Source organism: Phoxinus phoxinus (assembly GCF_949152265.1).
Source record: "Phoxinus phoxinus genome assembly, chromosome: 17".
Lineage (NCBI taxonomy): Eukaryota > Metazoa > Chordata > Actinopteri > Cypriniformes > Leuciscidae > Phoxinus > Phoxinus phoxinus.
Window position 1 is genome coordinate 4,727,785 of NC_136892.1, and position 18,377 is coordinate 4,746,161.

The following is an 18,377-nucleotide window of genomic DNA, read 5'->3' on the forward strand; positions in this document are numbered from 1 at the left end:
GAAACCACACCTGTGACAGCCCTCTTTACTGTAAACGGCTATTAAAAGTATTTTAGCAATCTTTTAGGCAGAAATCGCTTATGGTACCTTTTAATTTCCAATAAAAACTAAAAACTGACCAATAATTGGTTCCAAGAAGCATCCATCTTTATGCTTCTAGCATCCCGGAAGAGAGAAGGTTTCTCTCCTATTCCGATTGGTCAGACATTTATATCGCTCCGATTGGTCAGAGAAGAGAGTCTCTCTCGCTCTGATTGGTCACAAGAGTGTTTCTCTGGCTCTGATTGGTCAGAAGCGTGCGCATGAAGGATCATGCGTTCTTGTTGCCGGTGGACAGTAGCAGACAGCAGACATTTATGCGAATAGCTTTTTAAGAGACATTTATCAAAATCATCAGATATTTTGCGTGTTGATTCCTTTTTATTATAATCCTGAGAAGAAATGGATAAAGGCTCTTGCATTCATTTGACTGTTAGCTTTAATGCACGTGCATCCTCAGTTCACTGGAAGTAGTCTCGGTTGTTATAAACAAACATGAATCACTCTCTGCTTGTTCTTCTTTCTTTCGTGCATGTATTGGCGGATTCGGATTTTGCTAAACAAGATGGTGCTCCGCCTTCTAAAATAGGTAGGCCAAAAGTGAATGATATTAATAATAAAGGTGTGTATGCTGCAGTCTGAACACTCGTGTTGTGTGTGTGTTGTGTTGTGTGTGTTTGCAGCTGTTATTGGAGCCGGGATCGGAGGAACCGCTACCGCTCATTTCCTCAGGCAACATTTCGGGCCCGAAGTGAGAGTTGATGTATTTGAGAAAGGCTCAGTCGGTGGTCGCCTTGCTACTGTCACCGTCAACCAGCAAGACTACGAGTCCGGGGGATCCATCATCCATTCCCTCAACCTGCACATGCAAGACTTTGTCCAGCAACTGGGTTAGTTTAGTTGTAGTCGTATTGCTAAAATGTTAGTGACTGAATTAGTCATCCTTGCTCATTCTTAGAGTAAGGGTTTTGTTTTTATTAATAATGTTCTCTGCCCCACTTTATAGCTGTCTTTAACAACTATGCACTAACATTTTAATTAATAATTTGATGCAATGCAGTTATTTTGCACATGCATGTTTTTACATTGTACTAATATTTTTTTGTTAAATACCTGCATGCAATTACGGCTGTAATTATTTTTTATAATTGCATCTGTAATTTCACTGTTCCTTTACCCCTTAACCCTCCCTTTAATCACGAAACCTGCCTCTAACATTACCCGTATCACACCTCAATAGCAGCACAAGTGTTTTGCAATACAATATGAACACAATAAGTACATTGCACTTAAAGTGTTAGTTCACCCAAAAATTAAAATTCTGTCATTTATTACTCACCCTCATATCATTCCAAACAAGTAAGACTTTCCTTCATCTTCGGGACACAAATGAAGATCTTTTTAATAAAATCTGAGAGCTTTTTGTCCCTCCATTGACAGCTACGCAACTACCACTTTGACCCTTCAAAAAGTTAATAAAGAGATCGTAAAACTAAAATGAAGTGAGCGGTTCAGTCCAAATTTCCTGAAGAGACTCGATTGCTTTATTTGAAGAAAAGATTGAATTTAGGCTTTTATTCACATATAAACATTGATCAGCGAACATAAACAGAAGCTCAAACATATTTCGTTACACGAGAATGAACCTCACTGGTTCTCACCCATCAAGCAAACTTGCTTGAGCTTTTTTTTACCACAATGTGTGAGTTGATGAATGTATTTAAGTGAATAAAAGCCTAAAATGAATCTCTTCTTCAAATAAAGGGATCGAGTCTCTTCAGGAAATTTGGACTAAAACGCTCAATTCATATGATTATTTTTACGATCTCTTTATGAACTTTTTGAATCGTCAAAGTGGTAGTTGCGTAGCGGTCAATGGAGGGACAGAAAGCTCTCAGTTTTCATCAAAAATATATTAATTTGTTTTCTGAAGTGAACAAAGGGTTTGAAACGACATGAGGGCGAGTAATAATTGACAGAATTAACATTTTTGGGTGAACTATCCCTTTAACATTTTTTTTAATGCAAGTACAATGAAAGACACATTATATAAAGCACGAGGCTGTTCTCTTCAGAGCTCATCTCATGTTACCCGTCCACAGGGCTGAAGTACCGTAAGAGCGTGGCTGGGAAAACCGCAGTGTTTAATGGAGAGGAGTTTATTCTGGAGGAGACGGACTGGTACCTGCTGGATCTGTTCCGCGTGTGGTGGCGCTACGGGATCAGCTTCATCCGCCTGCAGATGTGGGTGGAGGAGATCATGGAGAAGTTCATGAGGTGAGCGAACGGGTAGAGGACATTACAACCGGTTCAGGGATCCTTTTACTGACAGTTTATTATCTTTGAAATTTGCTGATGTTTATAATTAAGTACACAATTAAAGGGATAGTGATTTATTTACGCACCCACAAGTCGTTCCAAACCTGTATGAATTTCTTTCTTCTGCTGAACACAAAAGATGATATTTTGGACATTGTTGGTAACCAAACAGTTGATGGCCACTGACTTACAATGGCCTACCCCTAACCCGCCCCTAAACCTACCCGTCACTGGGGTTAAGACCAATCAGGGATGACTATACGGACTATACGGGACTGAAAGACACACGTGTGGTCCGGATAACCGTATGGTACCAAATTCTGTCTAAAAAAATGTAAGGCCAGACAAGTTGTTTAGGCTTGGTTTGCAGGGAATTACAAACCTGCGCACATATATTCAAACGCACATAACTATAGAATTAATTATTAATGTGCATGTGAGAGCGCCTCACAGGTTCGCATTTGAAGTCTGTGTAGAGAGAACGGTGTCATCTTATGCCTAGTTCACACTACAGGATTTTAAGCCCGATTTGCAAACGTTGAGCTCGCCGACAGGTCGGGTTGTTATCGCGTGCAAATCGCGGGGGATTAGCGGCCGATGAACGCTCGCCAATCTGTTAGTATGAAAGAGCCAACAACGCATCAAAGTCGCTCGCAGACGCGTCGCCGAGCCCAGAAAAATATCTAGCATGCTAGATATCCGGAGCTGTCGCACGACTCAACCACATGTGATGCCATGAGCTACAGCCAATCAGAGCAAGGCATGGGTTGAGGTCAACGGGAATACGTGTTTTTTTTTTTTTTTTCAGAGCAAATCATCGCGCAAACAGTTTGCAGCACTAATTTCTGTCTGACGTCCATATTCAAACAAATACTCGCGTGTTGTGTACTTGTGTTCTTCTTCGCTGGGTAGTGGCGCGCGTGCTGTATTGCGTAATTTCCGGTTCGTTTTATCGCGTGATTTTTCGTGACAAAACGTGGTTTGTAGACAAGATATAATCGTTGGGTGACAGAGTTGTTGTCAACTCGTGTAGTGAGTTACCTCCTGTTGCGGATCAATCACGTTGTGTCGTGTGGTGTGAACAGCTCAACAACTTGAACACTCCTGATTTCACAAAGAGCAAGTCATGTAGTGTGAACCGCACAGCTCAGCCCGACGTTTTAAAATACTGTAGTGTGAACTTGCCTTTAGCGGCCCCTAATTTAATGATCCTTGCGACGGAAGTGAATCAATCAAAACTAACTTTAGCTGGAAAATATCTTTATTCTTTATATATTTTATTCAAAACAATCTCTGTTACCTTAAATTATCCGTTTATCTCTGTAAAGCTGTACAATCTAGATTGTTAAAAGCGCTATATACATGAAGATGACTTGACTTGGCTGTTGGATTTTAAAGTGCCCCTATTATGCATCCAAGGTCAAATAACACTTTATTTTCTCATAATATACATAGCTGCAACATAACTGAAGTTATGTTAAAAGATATTGTCCAACTTACCGAAATCCATATCATGTCTCAATCAGTGTTTCAACCGCAGGAAGACGTCAATAACATCTTGTAGACAATGTCACGTAACGTCACATTTACATCAGAAAAACCATATTCTCGTTAGTCAGCTAGAAAAATGTACTCTAGAGAGGAGCATTTTAATGGTTAAATTACATTTTAGTAATCATAATTATTTAAATCTAATTAATTTAAATCATGAAACTTATACAATTTAATAACAATTTATTAAAAGTTTAACAAAAATAACATGTTGAAGGCCCTATGAAATGCATTTTCTTTTCTCAAATTCCGTTTTATTTTGACCAAAGTCTGTGTGTTCCGTTTTAAGTTTTCTGGATTCCATTTTAATTGTTTTAATTAAATTTGAATAATCAAAGTGCATGTCTAATTAATTAATTCCGTGAACTCATAATTCATAATGTTTAAAAATATGTATTTCTATATAATGTTTTTTTTTTTCTCTCCAAAATTTCTGTGTTGTGTATTTAAATTTTTCTGGCAACACAGCTTTCTCTAAGATCTTAGCAATAAAAGTTAGATTTGAAATAGTTCTAAATTGAGACAAAACATGTTTTGGTCTTTTCAATATCTGTCTCACCGTGGCATGTTTACAATGATCTGGACCAGAACCAGAGAGAAAACGTTTGTTTACAATCGATAGGATGCACGATAGAACACTATTGAATATCTGTTGAAAAAAATTGTGCAAATATATAATTATGCAAATGTGTTACAAACCTACATCGGTTCATGCAGAGGAAGTAAGACTAGAAATACTGACGACACGATTCTGGCAGTTCAGGATTGCTTCTGTCTTTTGGGACGTTGCAGACCTTTTACAGTCACAAACAGCTTTATTACACACTGCATGAAAGATAATATTTCAAAAAACACACCAAAAAAAAAAGCCTTTTGACTACGGTATGTCCTCAATAGGTAATACTGAAAAAACCTTGAAAGAAAGCGCCAGTTCTTGTCAAACCACTTCTTGGGAAATTATCCATTTGATGTATTCTCTGTTATTTGAAAAATGTTGTTTGAACAGAGAGATACGAAGCGCGGCTGGTTAGAGTGTTTTGGATTGCATAAAATAATAAAAGAAACAAACAAATGCACGAAAGAAGTGGTAGACAGCAGAAGAGGGGATTGGGATGATTTTTTTATTAAAGGGGTCATGACATGGTTTTTTTTATTTTATTATTATGTTCCCTTAGGTGCAATTATAGTATTACGATAGTTTTTTTTACAAAAAACTTTTAAAATGTAGTGATTTATGACCTTTTCCCACCCTGTTTCTCATCCTCTGATTCAAACAGTCTGTTTTGGGGGTGTTTCCCCTTTAAGAGTTCAGTGTTAACGCCCACTGTTATGATTGGCTAACGTCAGTGCCTATGCATCAATTATTAACGCCCCCAGCCAGAACATTTGCGGATTTGGAGCAACTGTTTATTAGCGGGTGATGCATGCGAAGCGATGGCTCTTGCAATGATAAAACCTTATATGTTTGAGCCGGAATCAGCGGAAAATGAACCATCACCACAACAACGAAGACTGGATCAGCCCGTATCCACATGGAAAGTGAAACTATTTTGAATTAATAAAAAAGTTGTAACCCGAGACACTTGAAAACAGATTATTGTTGCATAATTATGCTAACAGTTTAACATTATTTAACTAATTTCAATGACATGATAGGATGTACCACGGACAAAAATGCATGCACAGGCCATCTTTGAAGATGCAGCATTGATAAAGGCAACATTTTTAATTTTCTATCACATGTACATAGGCCTAAACAGGCGACATATTTTCAAGATTCTCTTATACAAATGTGTTTATATTAGCCAGACAAAGTAAGTTTGCGTCGTCGTTGAGCCCAGAATAGTCGACACGGACTTATCTTTTCTAGCAAAGCCAGCATCATATTGGGATTTTTTCTCAAACAGTCATCCTTATAATGTACAGAACAAACGCTTAAACTAACACTGCCGTGACTGGGACGTCCGCAAAAAATAAAGTGCATCCATCTTTCCCTGACGACTGGATCGTTCGCAGCGTATTCAAAGATGTTGTTTGTCCACAGCCAGGAACAGCACATCTGCGGCATCGTAATCTCCCTGTACACAGACCCACTCGCTGTCCGTCGACTGAACACATGTGAGGCGCGCGGCGCGACAACGATACGAAATGAGCGTAGTTGTCTTGCGCTTTAAGCGTAGTTGTCTTGTGCTGGAGGCGGTCTATATGCAAACGCTGGTACGTCACTTCGTACCGTGACGTCACTTCTTACCATGGATCCAGAACGAGCTGTATTTAGAGCTTGATTAAATAAATGATTCGTTTATAATGGGGAGGACGTCTTAAGCTATGAAACTTGCAGGACGTTTTAATGGTACAAAGACCTCTTATATACCAAAAGATCAAGGCGAATTTGGTTTCTCATGTCATGACCCCTTTAAACTTGGGAGGCGGATGGCCGTTACTCTTTCACATATCTTAGCATGTGGTGTGTGCATTTGTATGTGTGCGTGTATGAAAAAAGTGTCCTAAATAAAAACCGTGTAATCCAATGTCACAAAAAAGACTTGTATATATGTATTATAGTAAAAAAAAAAAAAACTTTAAAGTGTTAGTTTCTTTCGTTCGTGATTTTTCTAAATAAAAATCAGTAAATTTATTCTAGTTTTTTTATTTTTGTCTTTCTATTTACAAACTCACCACACACACTATGGTCAATGGGTCTCATTCATGAAACATTCGTAAATATACGAGTAAATATGTGAGTGATTTGCGCGTAAAGAGACCTTCCCGAAAATATTTCACAAATATTTCGTAAACGTCAGATGTGATAGTGAAATGTGTGTGTGTGTGTGTGTGGGTGTTAATGAATTCCAATCAGTCGTAAATGGGACGCGCGTGCACGCTCATTCTCAATTACCATAAATCCCGCCCATTAAATCCGACTGACAACTATATATGGGCATCATATTATGACACCAAATTTCAACATGTCTTCTCAAAAGCGAATGAAAAAGAAAAACCAAAAGAAAATGGTTCGACATGAAGCTCGTGAACTAATTAGTTAACTTCGAAAAAATATATCCCAGCCCTATTGAAATCAATTAATTATTTGATTAAAGTGTTCCTTTTGCAGATGCTATTACTGGCTCTCTTAATAAAAGTAAAAAGAAAAACCGAATGTAATTACTATCATAAATATCATATTTTTTCAAAATGCTGTGTAAATATGTACCAGATTAAGGTGAATCAAAATGCAGCCTTGTTAATGAGCAAAAACGTTTGGTTGATAAACGCACTATTTACGCGTGGCTGGCAGCAGGTGTAGATTTCTTTCGTACCAACTAACATTTGAAAAATACGAACATTTTAATGAATCCGAAAATTTACGCCAGAACCACTTTACACACGATTTACACAAACATTCGTTCAAACAATAACTAATTTGTTGAAAGCTAATCTTTTTCTGAAAAAGATGACACCTTGCACATGAAGAAGGCACTTTGTTTTAGAATTTTACAGTCAAACCCTCTAAATATGTTTTATTAAACCACCTATTTTAGCTTCAGGTTCTTAAGGGTTAATAAATGACCTGTCTCTCACCTTCATCCGCTCTTCTCCTGTCAGAATCTATAAATATCAGGCCCATGGCTACGCCTTCAGTTCAGTGGAGGAGCTGCTGCATTCTCTGGGCGGTTCAGGATTCATCAACATGACCCGCCGCTCCCTCTCCGAATCTCTGCTAGAACTGGGCGTCTCCCAGCGCTTCATCGAGGAAGTCATCGCCCCCATCATGAGGGTCAACTACGGCCAGAACATCAGCATCCCTGCATTTGTCGGTATGCACCGCACTTTCTTTATAAGGCTTACAATTATACATTTAGCTTCTCTTGTTAGACTTATTATCACATAATACATATTTGAAGCACCAAGTGTGTATATATAGCTTGATATATAGAGAATATAATAAAGCTCAGGCCACAGCCATCATAGGCCACAGCCATTACATATTTAAAACAATAATATCCTATACTAAACCTAAACTAATCTTGACAAACTATATATCATTTGAAAGCTTACAATCTCTAGTTTACATATTTGTTGACTGATTTTCAAAATAAATGACAGAGGAGCCGTAATTTATCAATTTGCAACAAGAATATTTTCATACTCCTAAGGCGTGTTCAGTCCTTTATTTTGAAATAGTGATGAACATGAAAAATCATGAAAGAATGGTAGAAACCTCAGTTTGTTTTCATGCCAAGAGTTCAAAAGATAGCATCCATTTAATTCTTTAAAAAAAAAAAAGGTCTGAAAATGTTTTAAATATAAAGAATAAAATAATAGATTCAGCATTAGTGATGTGGCAGCGAGCTATAATGCACATACGGGATCTTCTGTGTTTCTTAGAGGTTGAATTCATTTCAAAATCTGCTAACTTCAAATACTACTTCTGAATAGGATGTCTACTTCATAAAGTGTATGAAAATTGTAAAAATAATGGTTCAGATCACTCAAACAACATATGGAAATGGAGGCGCCCTTATATGGGCAGTAATGTCAACTAGTGGAGAAGTGTGGTACTGCGCCCAAACTAAATCTCACTGAAAGCTGATTTTTTTGAGATATCAACCTACATTTTTAAACACAACTTGTTCAGATTTATTTATTTTTGCTTGTATTTTTAGAGTCCACCAGGTTTTGAAAATATATATTTTATATAAAATATGAACAATAACATTTTTAACATTGTACATTTTCATAAACTCAAACTTCTATAACTTTTTTTTCTGTTTAACTTTCTTAATATATTTCACTTCTAAAAAATTCTGCCTCATGTCTTCTTTAAAACAAGACATCTATATTCCAAATCATTCTTGAATTACAACCATTTAAGTTCGGAATGTGCATTTTCATGTCTATTAAAAAAAGGGGGGTGCCGCTTAATCGTATGCGAATGTAGTGTGCAGTGGAAAGGCGGCTTAAGGGGATAAAGGGCTACAACAACAACTTATTAAAAATCTAAAGGTGTCTTGTCATGTAATATTGTCAGTTTTTCCACCGAAACATAAGCATCAATTAAATATACACTACTATTCAAAAGGTTGGTTGGTCAGTATTATTATTATTATTATTTGTTTAAAGTAGCACGTAGGCAGTACAGACATTGTTACATTTCAAATTAACTTTTTATTCAAATATTAAGCAACTGTTTTAACATTAACATGTTCATCTTTGTTATCACAGGAATAAATTACTTTTTAAAATGTACTCAAATACAAAACAGTTGTAATATTTCACAGTATTTCCATTTTACTGTATTTTTGATCAAATAAATGCAGCCTTTGTGAACATGGGATATGTGACCATTTAAATAATCTTTTGAAACGTAGTGTACATTTTTATATAATAGTTTAATTCATTTTGTGACCATGTGTGTGCATTTTTTTAATTGTAAAAAATTAAACAAGCTGATTTCTTAATGTTTTTGTTGCTTAGTTCAAATGAATGGGTTTTGGACAGAGTTCTGAAAGTTTATATGGTATATGGCATCAAACTGTTTTACATCAAAGTTTTCATGATTTGCCACTTTTAACACCGGTAACACTTTATTTTAAGGTGACAGTAACGCTACGTTACTACATGTACTTACTATAGTAAGAACAGTAAATTATGCATACCGGTAATTACAAGTAACAACCCTAAACGTAATCGTTACTGTAAAGTAAGGACATGTAGTTAATTAATATTTCTCTGTACTTATTTGAGGAAGTACAATGTAACCATGTCACCTTAACCTTATCAACAGTAGAAGAGACCGTTCTGAATGATCCTGGAACAAAACATCCTAAGATCATCAGGCCATGTTAGTTTGTTCTGATGTGTGTGTTTCTCAGGTGCCGTGTCTCTCGCCGGTGCTCAGGCCAATCTCTGGGCCGTGGAGGGAGGAAACAAGCTGGTCTGCTCGGGACTGCTTAAACTAGCCAAAGCTAATCTCATCCAGAGTCCAGTTACAACCATTAGCCTACGATCAACAGGTGGAGTACAGTTCATTTAAAAGAAACAATCTCTGAAAACATATGATCATGTTCATCTGGACCTCTAAAGGCGTGTTCATACTGACAGGCAACAATACTGTTTGTAACCGCATTCAAAATGGCTATAAAGTCATTTAACTATGTGGGGAATTAGTTATATTTTAATCAGGAATATGATTAAGATATCTTGCATAATTTACAGTTACGTTAAATTATCGAAACTGATAATGGATCAATTGTATATATTAATGATCAGTGCACTATGGTTCTTCATTAATATATCAATAGTCCAATTACAGATCGATTATAAGATAATTCTGATTGGAATTAAGTTAGTTACGTTCGTCCAGCGAACGGGCGTTTGTATTAATTCTCAATAGGATCATCGATTTTATAAACACAGAAGAGATCATCCTCTGGCCAGAAGAATGACGACTCCTATCCTTATAAAATTTATAAAGCATTGTAGCTTAAGATCAGACATTTTCAGGGACGATGTAATGTGAGCTTGAGACAGTTTAATCAAATCATATTTGTATTTTAATGAGACGAAGCTAATGAATACATAATTCTACATCTAAACACGTGATACAGGTATTTACACAGGGTAACGTTACGTAAACACATAAGACAAACGGATAACAACATGTAGTGAGAAAGTCTGAGAGAGAGAGAGATAAAGAATGAGAGAATGGGGCCGCGCTCGTTTTGAGTGCGAGAGAGAGAGAGAGAGAGAGAATGGTCACGAGTGACCAACCATATAACAACCACATCACAGAAACCTTGAGAGAGCCAACAGAATGCATCGAACCTTAAAACATTAAAAACTCGTTAGAGTTTGATACTTGCAAAGTTCTTTGTGTGGGTCTGAGAGGAGCGCGCGTTCTCGTGCTGAGACGCGTTCTCTCGTGGAGGTTCTCTCGGACAAGGTGCGTGCTCTGTCTCCGGGGCGCGCTGGGCGCGGGAGTTTTGAAGGCTTCTTGAAAGTGAAGTGGCTGAAGGGATAATTCACGCTAAATTCGTTCACTCTTAGGTGAAGGCGAACCAAGGAGAATTTGAAAATGAAACAAAAGAAACTTTATAAAGGAAATAAAAAGGAGGCGGACTCCAGAGAGGAGTCGATCGCGGACTTCACATGATGAGCAGACGAAGGCAGGACGCGAGAGAGGGAGCAGGAAGAGCGTTTTTGCTTTTAAGGAATGTAAGGATACGCCTTCTTCTGGGACAAGAGCGAATCGGATCCTCTGATCTAGAGCGCGAAAATGTTCCTTTGTTTGTAAAGACACGCCCACTTTGACTATGTCATGTGAGAGATCGAATTTAACATTCATATTTAGAAGTATGGTATTTCCTAGAATATATGCATATTATTGTACCTTGCAGTCAAGATTCAACTCCGTTAGGTCTCAGGATTTAAAATGGTATCAAACACCTTCAAATTACGTTTTAGGAATACAACATTTGATTATTATGCATTAGTATAGACATTTTAAAGTTTAATTAATACATGCTATAATTGTAAACTAAACCCAAATCTGTCATGACACATAAATAGCAACACAGAAAAATATCAAGTCCATTCGTTAATGTCTTAAATATGATTCTGTTGAAATAAAAAGTCTCTTGGTGTGTGTGTGTGCTACTGCTTATCTCTCTGGAGACGTTGGGTGTTATATTACGTGTGTGCGTAACTTGCTGTGAGGAATGTTGGGGGCTGGGTTCTATGGGGAGCCACCAAAATGTCTTGTCTTTTCAGACAAAGAAGTATGTGTTCTTAATTCATTAATTGGCAGACCAGATGTCAATAGTCAATGTTGCTACATGTTCTTGGACCTAAACTTGAATGTGTAAAGAAAAAAAGTGTAGAAAATCGTGTTTTTGTCTAAGACTTGATTCGGATCGGATACAGAATGATGATCAAAACATATATGGAGTAGATCGAGTCCATCAACACTCGTAATTAGAGATGCACCGATTGATCGGCTTTCTGACATATGCCGATTTTATGCCGGTCAAATGCACTCGGCCGCCGCATGATTAACATCGCGCAGCATCAGCATCACACGTGCACACAGAGCACATGTAAGAAACTCCTGAATTTGGTCCGTTTCACACCGCAAGCGTGAGCAGCGCATTTTTTTCCGCCATGCCTGTTGATGAGTGCGTTCACACCGCAAGCAGGAGCGCCACGTGAGCAGCAGTGAAGCGCGGGAGTCTATTTCTGCTGCGCTGCTCACTCTCAATTTAAGTGAAAGCACACTTTTGATGGACAAAATAAATATGATTTCACACAAAAAGTGCCTAGTGTGTTTTAACAAGAACTGGAGTTGGCTATAGTCAGAAAAGAAAATGAAAACTCAAAAATATTTATAGAAAATTTACCCATTTAAACTTGTTTTTATTATTTAGTTTGGGTAAAAGTATGTGACCCTGGACCACAAGACCAGTCACATGGGTCAATTTTCTGAAATGTATGTCATCTGAAAGCTGAATAAATATGCTTTCCATTGATGTGTGGTTTGTTAGGATAGGACAGTATTTGGTCGAGACACAACTATTGAAAATCTGGAATCTGAGGGTGCAAAAAAATCGAAACATTGAGAAAATCTCCTTTAAAGTTGTGCATTTATGTTCACGATTGTGCTGCATTCACTCACAAAAATACATGTTCTATATATTTACGGTAGGAAATTTACTAAATATCTTCATGGAACATGATCTTTACTTAATGATTTTTGGCATAAAAGGAAAAACGATAATTTTGACCCATACAATGTATAGTTGGCTATTGCCACAAATATACCCGTTCGACTCATGACTGGTTTTGTGATCCAGGGTCACATATGGTGTTTTATTAAAAATAAAAATTGTAGAAAATTGTAATCGGGCATCTCTACGCTTCCTGCTCCTCTTCATGGGTTTCAACATTTCATTGTTTTGTGAGATTGCTGCACGATTCTGGATCAATTGACAATCATGTTTTTTTTTTCAAACAGATATCACAATTCTCCCACACTCTTGAACTAACAACTAAACATAATAACATGTGATTTACTAGCGTTTCTGACAAAATGGCTGCAGTCTGTTTACAGTGTTTAATTAATCAGAATGATTTTTTTTTTTCAAAGCAGTTCGAATGAATGATTCAATGACTCGCTCATAAATACTTCACTTGTTTTATTACTGGATGAATCAGCATTTTTGTACAAATCTCTTGAATTAATTATACAATGACAATACATTTAAGAGTCACTTGTCGCCACCTACTGGTGTAATGATGTAATGATACAATAGTTGTTTGAAGTGTCAAGTTACTCTCAAAAGATGATTTTGATATATTTTGATCGTTACTTTAGACATCAGTGTAAACCTTTTCTTTTTTGTTAGTACTTGCGTGAGAATTTGAGTTATTATTAATTAATAATTATTAATTGAATTTTAAATTACGATTGTGTGGTTAAAATACTGTTTGTGAAGCTGTTTATTACCTATAACTGCTCTCTCTGGACACAGATTGGTTACATTTTAATATATTTATTTAATCGTTTAACGACTAATCATGCAGCTCTATTTGGTGATCACTTTAGCTTACTTGTGCGTAAACAACTTCTATCCAGTGTTGCCAACTATTTTCAAAGGAAAGTCGCTAAATCCTGCCCAAAAAGTCGCTAAATGTCGCTAGATGACGTCCTGCGTCAATTAGGCGTATTCGTGACGTCATCGTTTCATACTTGCTGTTTTCTCTCCCAAACGGGAGCGTTTGAAAGCATACGTCTATCAGCGGATTCCTCTATCAGTAGATATATTAGGGACCCGCTGATAGACACTGATGATCGCTTTCAAACGCTCCCGTGTGTATCTGTGCAAGTGCTCGGTGAAGACATGTTTTTGAAGCGTTGATCATTGGAGCCAATCACAGATATATATGTTGAGCGCGTGAACACAATGGCCAATAAGGTGTTCAAGAATCTGTTCAACTGCGCTCAAAATGCTAGAGGGAAATGCAGGTATCCTCACATTTCTAAAATGTCAGTACTGCCGTGGTAGCGAAGTCAGTACTTCTAGTCAGTAACACTAGTGCGTTACAATGCATTCGTTCAGAACGGTGATTAACTTACCTGTACTGTTAACTTAGAATAGATTGGGAGAATGCATGTTTTAAACAGCTGAGCTTTCAGAGGGTTTAATGCAAGGGTGGGCAAACTTTTTGACTCAAGGGCCACACTGGGTTTCAAAATTTGACAGAGGGCCGGCCCAGTAGCAGCAAACACATTACGCTTTGGCAACGTCTGCGCGACATTCAACAACTGAGAGACGACGTTCTGACAATTAATTTTTTATGCTATAGATATCCCCCATTTAGCATGTTATGTTTTGAGGTTAATTTTTAATTAGTCAGATGTTAGATAATTATATTCTTTTTAAATATTGTTTATCCTTATTATTATTTAATGGGCCTAACAGTAAAAGTACGTGTACACTTAGAAGAGTAAAAATGACAGAAGGTTATGTTAATTCAACTTTATTAAAACTGCATATGGTAATAAAATTGCACTTTAAAAAAGTCATACATTTGTGAAAAAAAAAAGAAGTTAATTTCACACGTAAATTAAAAATATTCCGGCTGACTCCCCAGCGTGAGTTTTTTTAAGGCGACCGTTATTTAGAACTTGTCACTTTATGGTTTCCATGGTGACGCGTCTTTGCTTGTCACGTGACACACCACAGCCACAACCGCGCTGAATTAATGATTATCTGCTTTTATGTAATTGTTCCTTTTTTTATTACAAATTTTCACAAATGTGTTAGCTATGGCAGGGAAAGGGCAAAATGAATTGCAGCTGCAAAAATTGTCTTCAAGATCGCATTCATTTCCCGCGTTACTGCGGGCCGGATTAAACAGCCTAACAGGCCGTAGTTTGCCCACCGCTGGTTTGACCCTTTCGCACGTACGACCACACCGGTGTGATTAGTCTAGGCTGGTCCCTGGAGCGTACGACCACACCGGTGTGATTAGAACGGTCAGTGCATCACGTGATCAACTGCTAAATTCAAACGTGCTTTGGCGCGTTGGCTGGTGCTGAGCCAGAGACGGACGTGCTCAGCGCTTGTCATATATCACAACTATTCAGTGTTTTTAACCACATAATGTTTATTTTAAGTTTCAGGCATTTAAAATCACATAAGTACTAGCAAAACAATGAATTTGAGTTTGTAAAATACACACTGATGTCTATGGAAGCGGCAATAATAATCCTTTCCATTATAATAAGACGACACGTTTTATTCATATCAGATACACATTGTGTAAGTAGCTTTACATTTTACCCTTCTCCCAGTTCACCTGCCACTTACTTTCATGTATTTCGTGAGAAGTGGAGGATGTGCTGTGTGCCACAGTTCAGAGAATCGGATCTGTTGGATTTAAACTAACATGGCGCCGCCCATCGCGCATACAGCTCAACTAACGCGATCGTTATAAAGGTGTTTAAACAACCAAACACATCCACATGCACATATTTGACAATAGGAAATATCAGTGTTTCATGCTATATCTAACACATTTGTGAATATTTTGAATCAAAAAGGAACAATTACATAAAAGCAATCATCATTCATTCAGCGCGTAGTGTGTTGTGGTTGTGCTGTGTCACGTGACAAGCAATGACGCGTCACCATGGAAACGATAAAGTGACAGGTTCTAAATAACGGTCGCCTTGAAAAACTCGCGCTGGGGGGTCAGTTAGAATATTTTAAACTTGCGTGTGAAAGGGTTAATGCCTGGATGGCTGCCAGTGTGAACGCACCTTAAAAATGTGGTGGTCTTATTGAATAATAAGTAAAACTGCAGTTTGTTTCCTCAGGAGATTACCACCAGTACGAGCTCACCTACGACTCTCAAAATGACAAGACATCGGAGCTCTATGACATTGTGGTAGTAGCGACGCCTCTCCAACAAAACGTCAACTCCGGCATCTCATTCCAGGGCTTTGAGCCACAACTCCCAGAAATTACGGGCTCCTACCACCAAACCGTGGCCTCCATCATCCACGGCTACCTGAACTGCTCCTACTTCGGCTTCCCCGACCCAAAGCTGTTCCCATTTTCAAGCATCCTTACCACGGACACTCCCGGACTGATCTTCAACAGCGCTGCCAGCGTGTGTCCCGTCAACATAACCTCCGGCTTCCGCAGAAAACAGCCTCAGGAGGCCGGCGTTTACAAGGTCTTTTCCCAAGTACCTCTGGGGAAGAGTGAGCTGAAGACCCTTTTTAAGTCGTATTACTCCGTGCAGGTCACGGATTGGTTGGCGTACCCTAGTTACGGAAGCACTCAGGGTTTGCCACCGGTGGAGCTGCACGAGAACTTGTACTTCCTCAACGGAATCGAATGGGCTGGAAGTGCGATGGAAATGAGCTCGGTGGCGGCTAAGAATATAGCACTGTTAGCATACCACCGCTGGAACAGACAACTGGAGATGATTGACCAGAAAGACCTCATGCACAAAGTGAAGACAGAATTGTGACGCATCCATCACGTCATCATGTCGTTATAAAGACACTGGAATATAACAAGGATTAAACTTCCACAACAGCCACACAACACGGCGTATGTCTTGGTTTTACTATTTTGATGCTGAAACAGTTGCATGTCTGCCAGATGTTTGGTGATCACGAACAGCAGTGCGCATTGATCTTTAACGCGTGGGACTTCATGGTCAGTCATGAAGAGATTTGAAGAGTAATTCTATATCTATATATTTTTAGGTTTGCAGAAGAAGGGTAGATGGGGTAATGTAATTTTACCACAGGACGTCTGTAATATTAATGGCCAATTCGCACGGGATTCGATTTCTCAGTAAAACTAGCAGAAGTGGGAGGAGTAACTCGATTTACACACCGCCGTCACCCTCATCATGTGCGTATTATGTTTCTTCCTGATATCAAGTGCGCAATATCTATATATAACCTAGCCTATATATGATTAAATTAAATTCTGATTGGATTCTGTTGGTAATAGGCACTTACCTGAAGCTAAAAGAAGTGCTTTCGACCACCTTTTGTATCTGACTGGTACTGTAGGCTATGTGGAAAACACTTGAGACTTGTCCCAGCGTCTAGAACGCGACTGAATGCTTTTTAAAGCGCCTCCATACTTGGAAAAAACGCGGGAAACTACTTTTAAACAGGAAAGTATGGAATATTTACGGCGATATTTACAGCTCGTCTATTTAGATGGGATTAGCATTACCTGAGGTAATTTTCCCAGACCTTTTTCCAGAAGGTAAAAGTCGCTGTAATCTTCACTGGCTTCTCCGTAATGATAATTGGGATGGCACAGTAATCGGGACTAAAATCACTGAGAAGCTCTGGTAATAATTACTTTACCCCACCTCTCCGTGTTAAACGAATCCAGTTTAGTTTCACAATTTTGTGTTTTACATGCTATGTATGTGTAAAGGCTTTGCAGGAATTAATCTTTAAAAACGATTTATAATGATAGCTTGACTTTCTCATTTCAATAAATGTTGGCTTGTGGTCATCTTGTGTCCCACGTGTTGAATAAGGATTCTGCGTTTGGTATCTCCATATAAGTCCACTAAAGGAGAGTTGAATGCGAAGTTTTTTGAGACCGAATACAAAACAAACCTTGACATGATCTAGAGCACTTGACTTACAGAGACAAAACTCAACAACAGTGTTTACATGAATTAAAGACAATGGGCTATTTATGCACAAGGACTGATGACTAACAAGAAACACCTGAACACAATAAACCAATGAGGAAACAGAACTGAGGAACACATGACTAGAACATCCAATCAGAACATGACTAGGGAAACGCATGACAAACAGGAAACATGACTGAGAATTTTACCAAAAAAAAAAAAAAAGACATGAAAGCAAACTAAACAAAACGTGACCTGTGCATAACTGGTCTTGTAATCTTTATTTATATATCTGATTAAAAAAAAAAATGGTATGTCCATTCAATTACAAAAACATTATTATTATTATCTAATTCAATCATAAAATGTGTTTTTCAAAGTAGTGTCTTCTGTTCACCAAGGTTGCGTTTAATTTAAAAGAGATATAGTAATAACAGTAATATTTTTTAAATACTGTTGTGATTGAAAATAACTTCTCTATTATATTTTAAAATACAATTCATTCCTCTGATGGCAAAGCTGAATTTTCAGTGTCACATGATCCTTCAGAAATCATTCTAATATAAAAAAAAAATTGTGATTCTTAATATTTTTGTGTAAACTGTGATGTTTCTTCGGTGTGCTTTGATGAATATTCACTGTTTAAAAAATTAAAGCGCATCTTTTCTGAAAAACAGAGAAAACAAACGTACTGATGTCAAGGGTTGTGCAGATGAAGTGCACGAGGACAGATATAACAATGGAAAAGTATTCAATGAAATAACTCGCGTAACAGGAAGAGA

At 37.8% G+C, this 18,377-nt stretch overlaps 1 protein-coding gene across 2 annotated transcripts; it reads left to right on the forward strand.

The window, feature by feature from the left end:
- Window positions 1-282: 282 nt before the first annotated feature.
- Window positions 283-17,805, forward strand: pcyox1l (prenylcysteine oxidase 1 like). 2 transcript variants are annotated; one of them, XM_079587103.1, is made up of 6 exons: window positions 283-628; window positions 723-929; window positions 2,142-2,316; window positions 7,516-7,727; window positions 9,786-9,926; window positions 15,791-17,805. In XM_079587103.1, exons 1-6 carry the CDS (start codon window positions 535-537, stop codon window positions 16,450-16,452), a joined length of 1,491 nt encoding a protein of 496 aa, XP_079443229.1. In that variant the 5' UTR covers window positions 283-534; the 3' UTR covers window positions 16,453-17,805. The 2 variants fall into 2 exon arrangements, with proteins under 2 accessions (XP_079443229.1, XP_079443230.1); XM_079587104.1 differs by lacking the exon at window positions 9,786-9,926 and having other exon boundaries at window positions 299-628; window positions 15,791-17,799.
- The last annotated feature ends 572 nt before the right edge of the window (window positions 17,806-18,377 follow it).

Bases quoted from the DNA above. Each gene is read 5' to 3' on its own strand.
- pcyox1l (XM_079587103.1), top strand. From the start codon at position 535: ATGAATCACTCTCTGCTTGTTCTTCTTTCTTTCGTGCATGTATTGGCG. The intron at 7,728-9,785 runs GTATGCACCGCA...TGTGTTTCTCAG, and splicing joins CAGCATCCCTGCATTTGTCG to GTGCCGTGTCTCTCGCCGGT. The intron at 9,927-15,790 runs GTGGAGTACAGT...TTGTTTCCTCAG, and splicing joins CATTAGCCTACGATCAACAG to GAGATTACCACCAGTACGAG.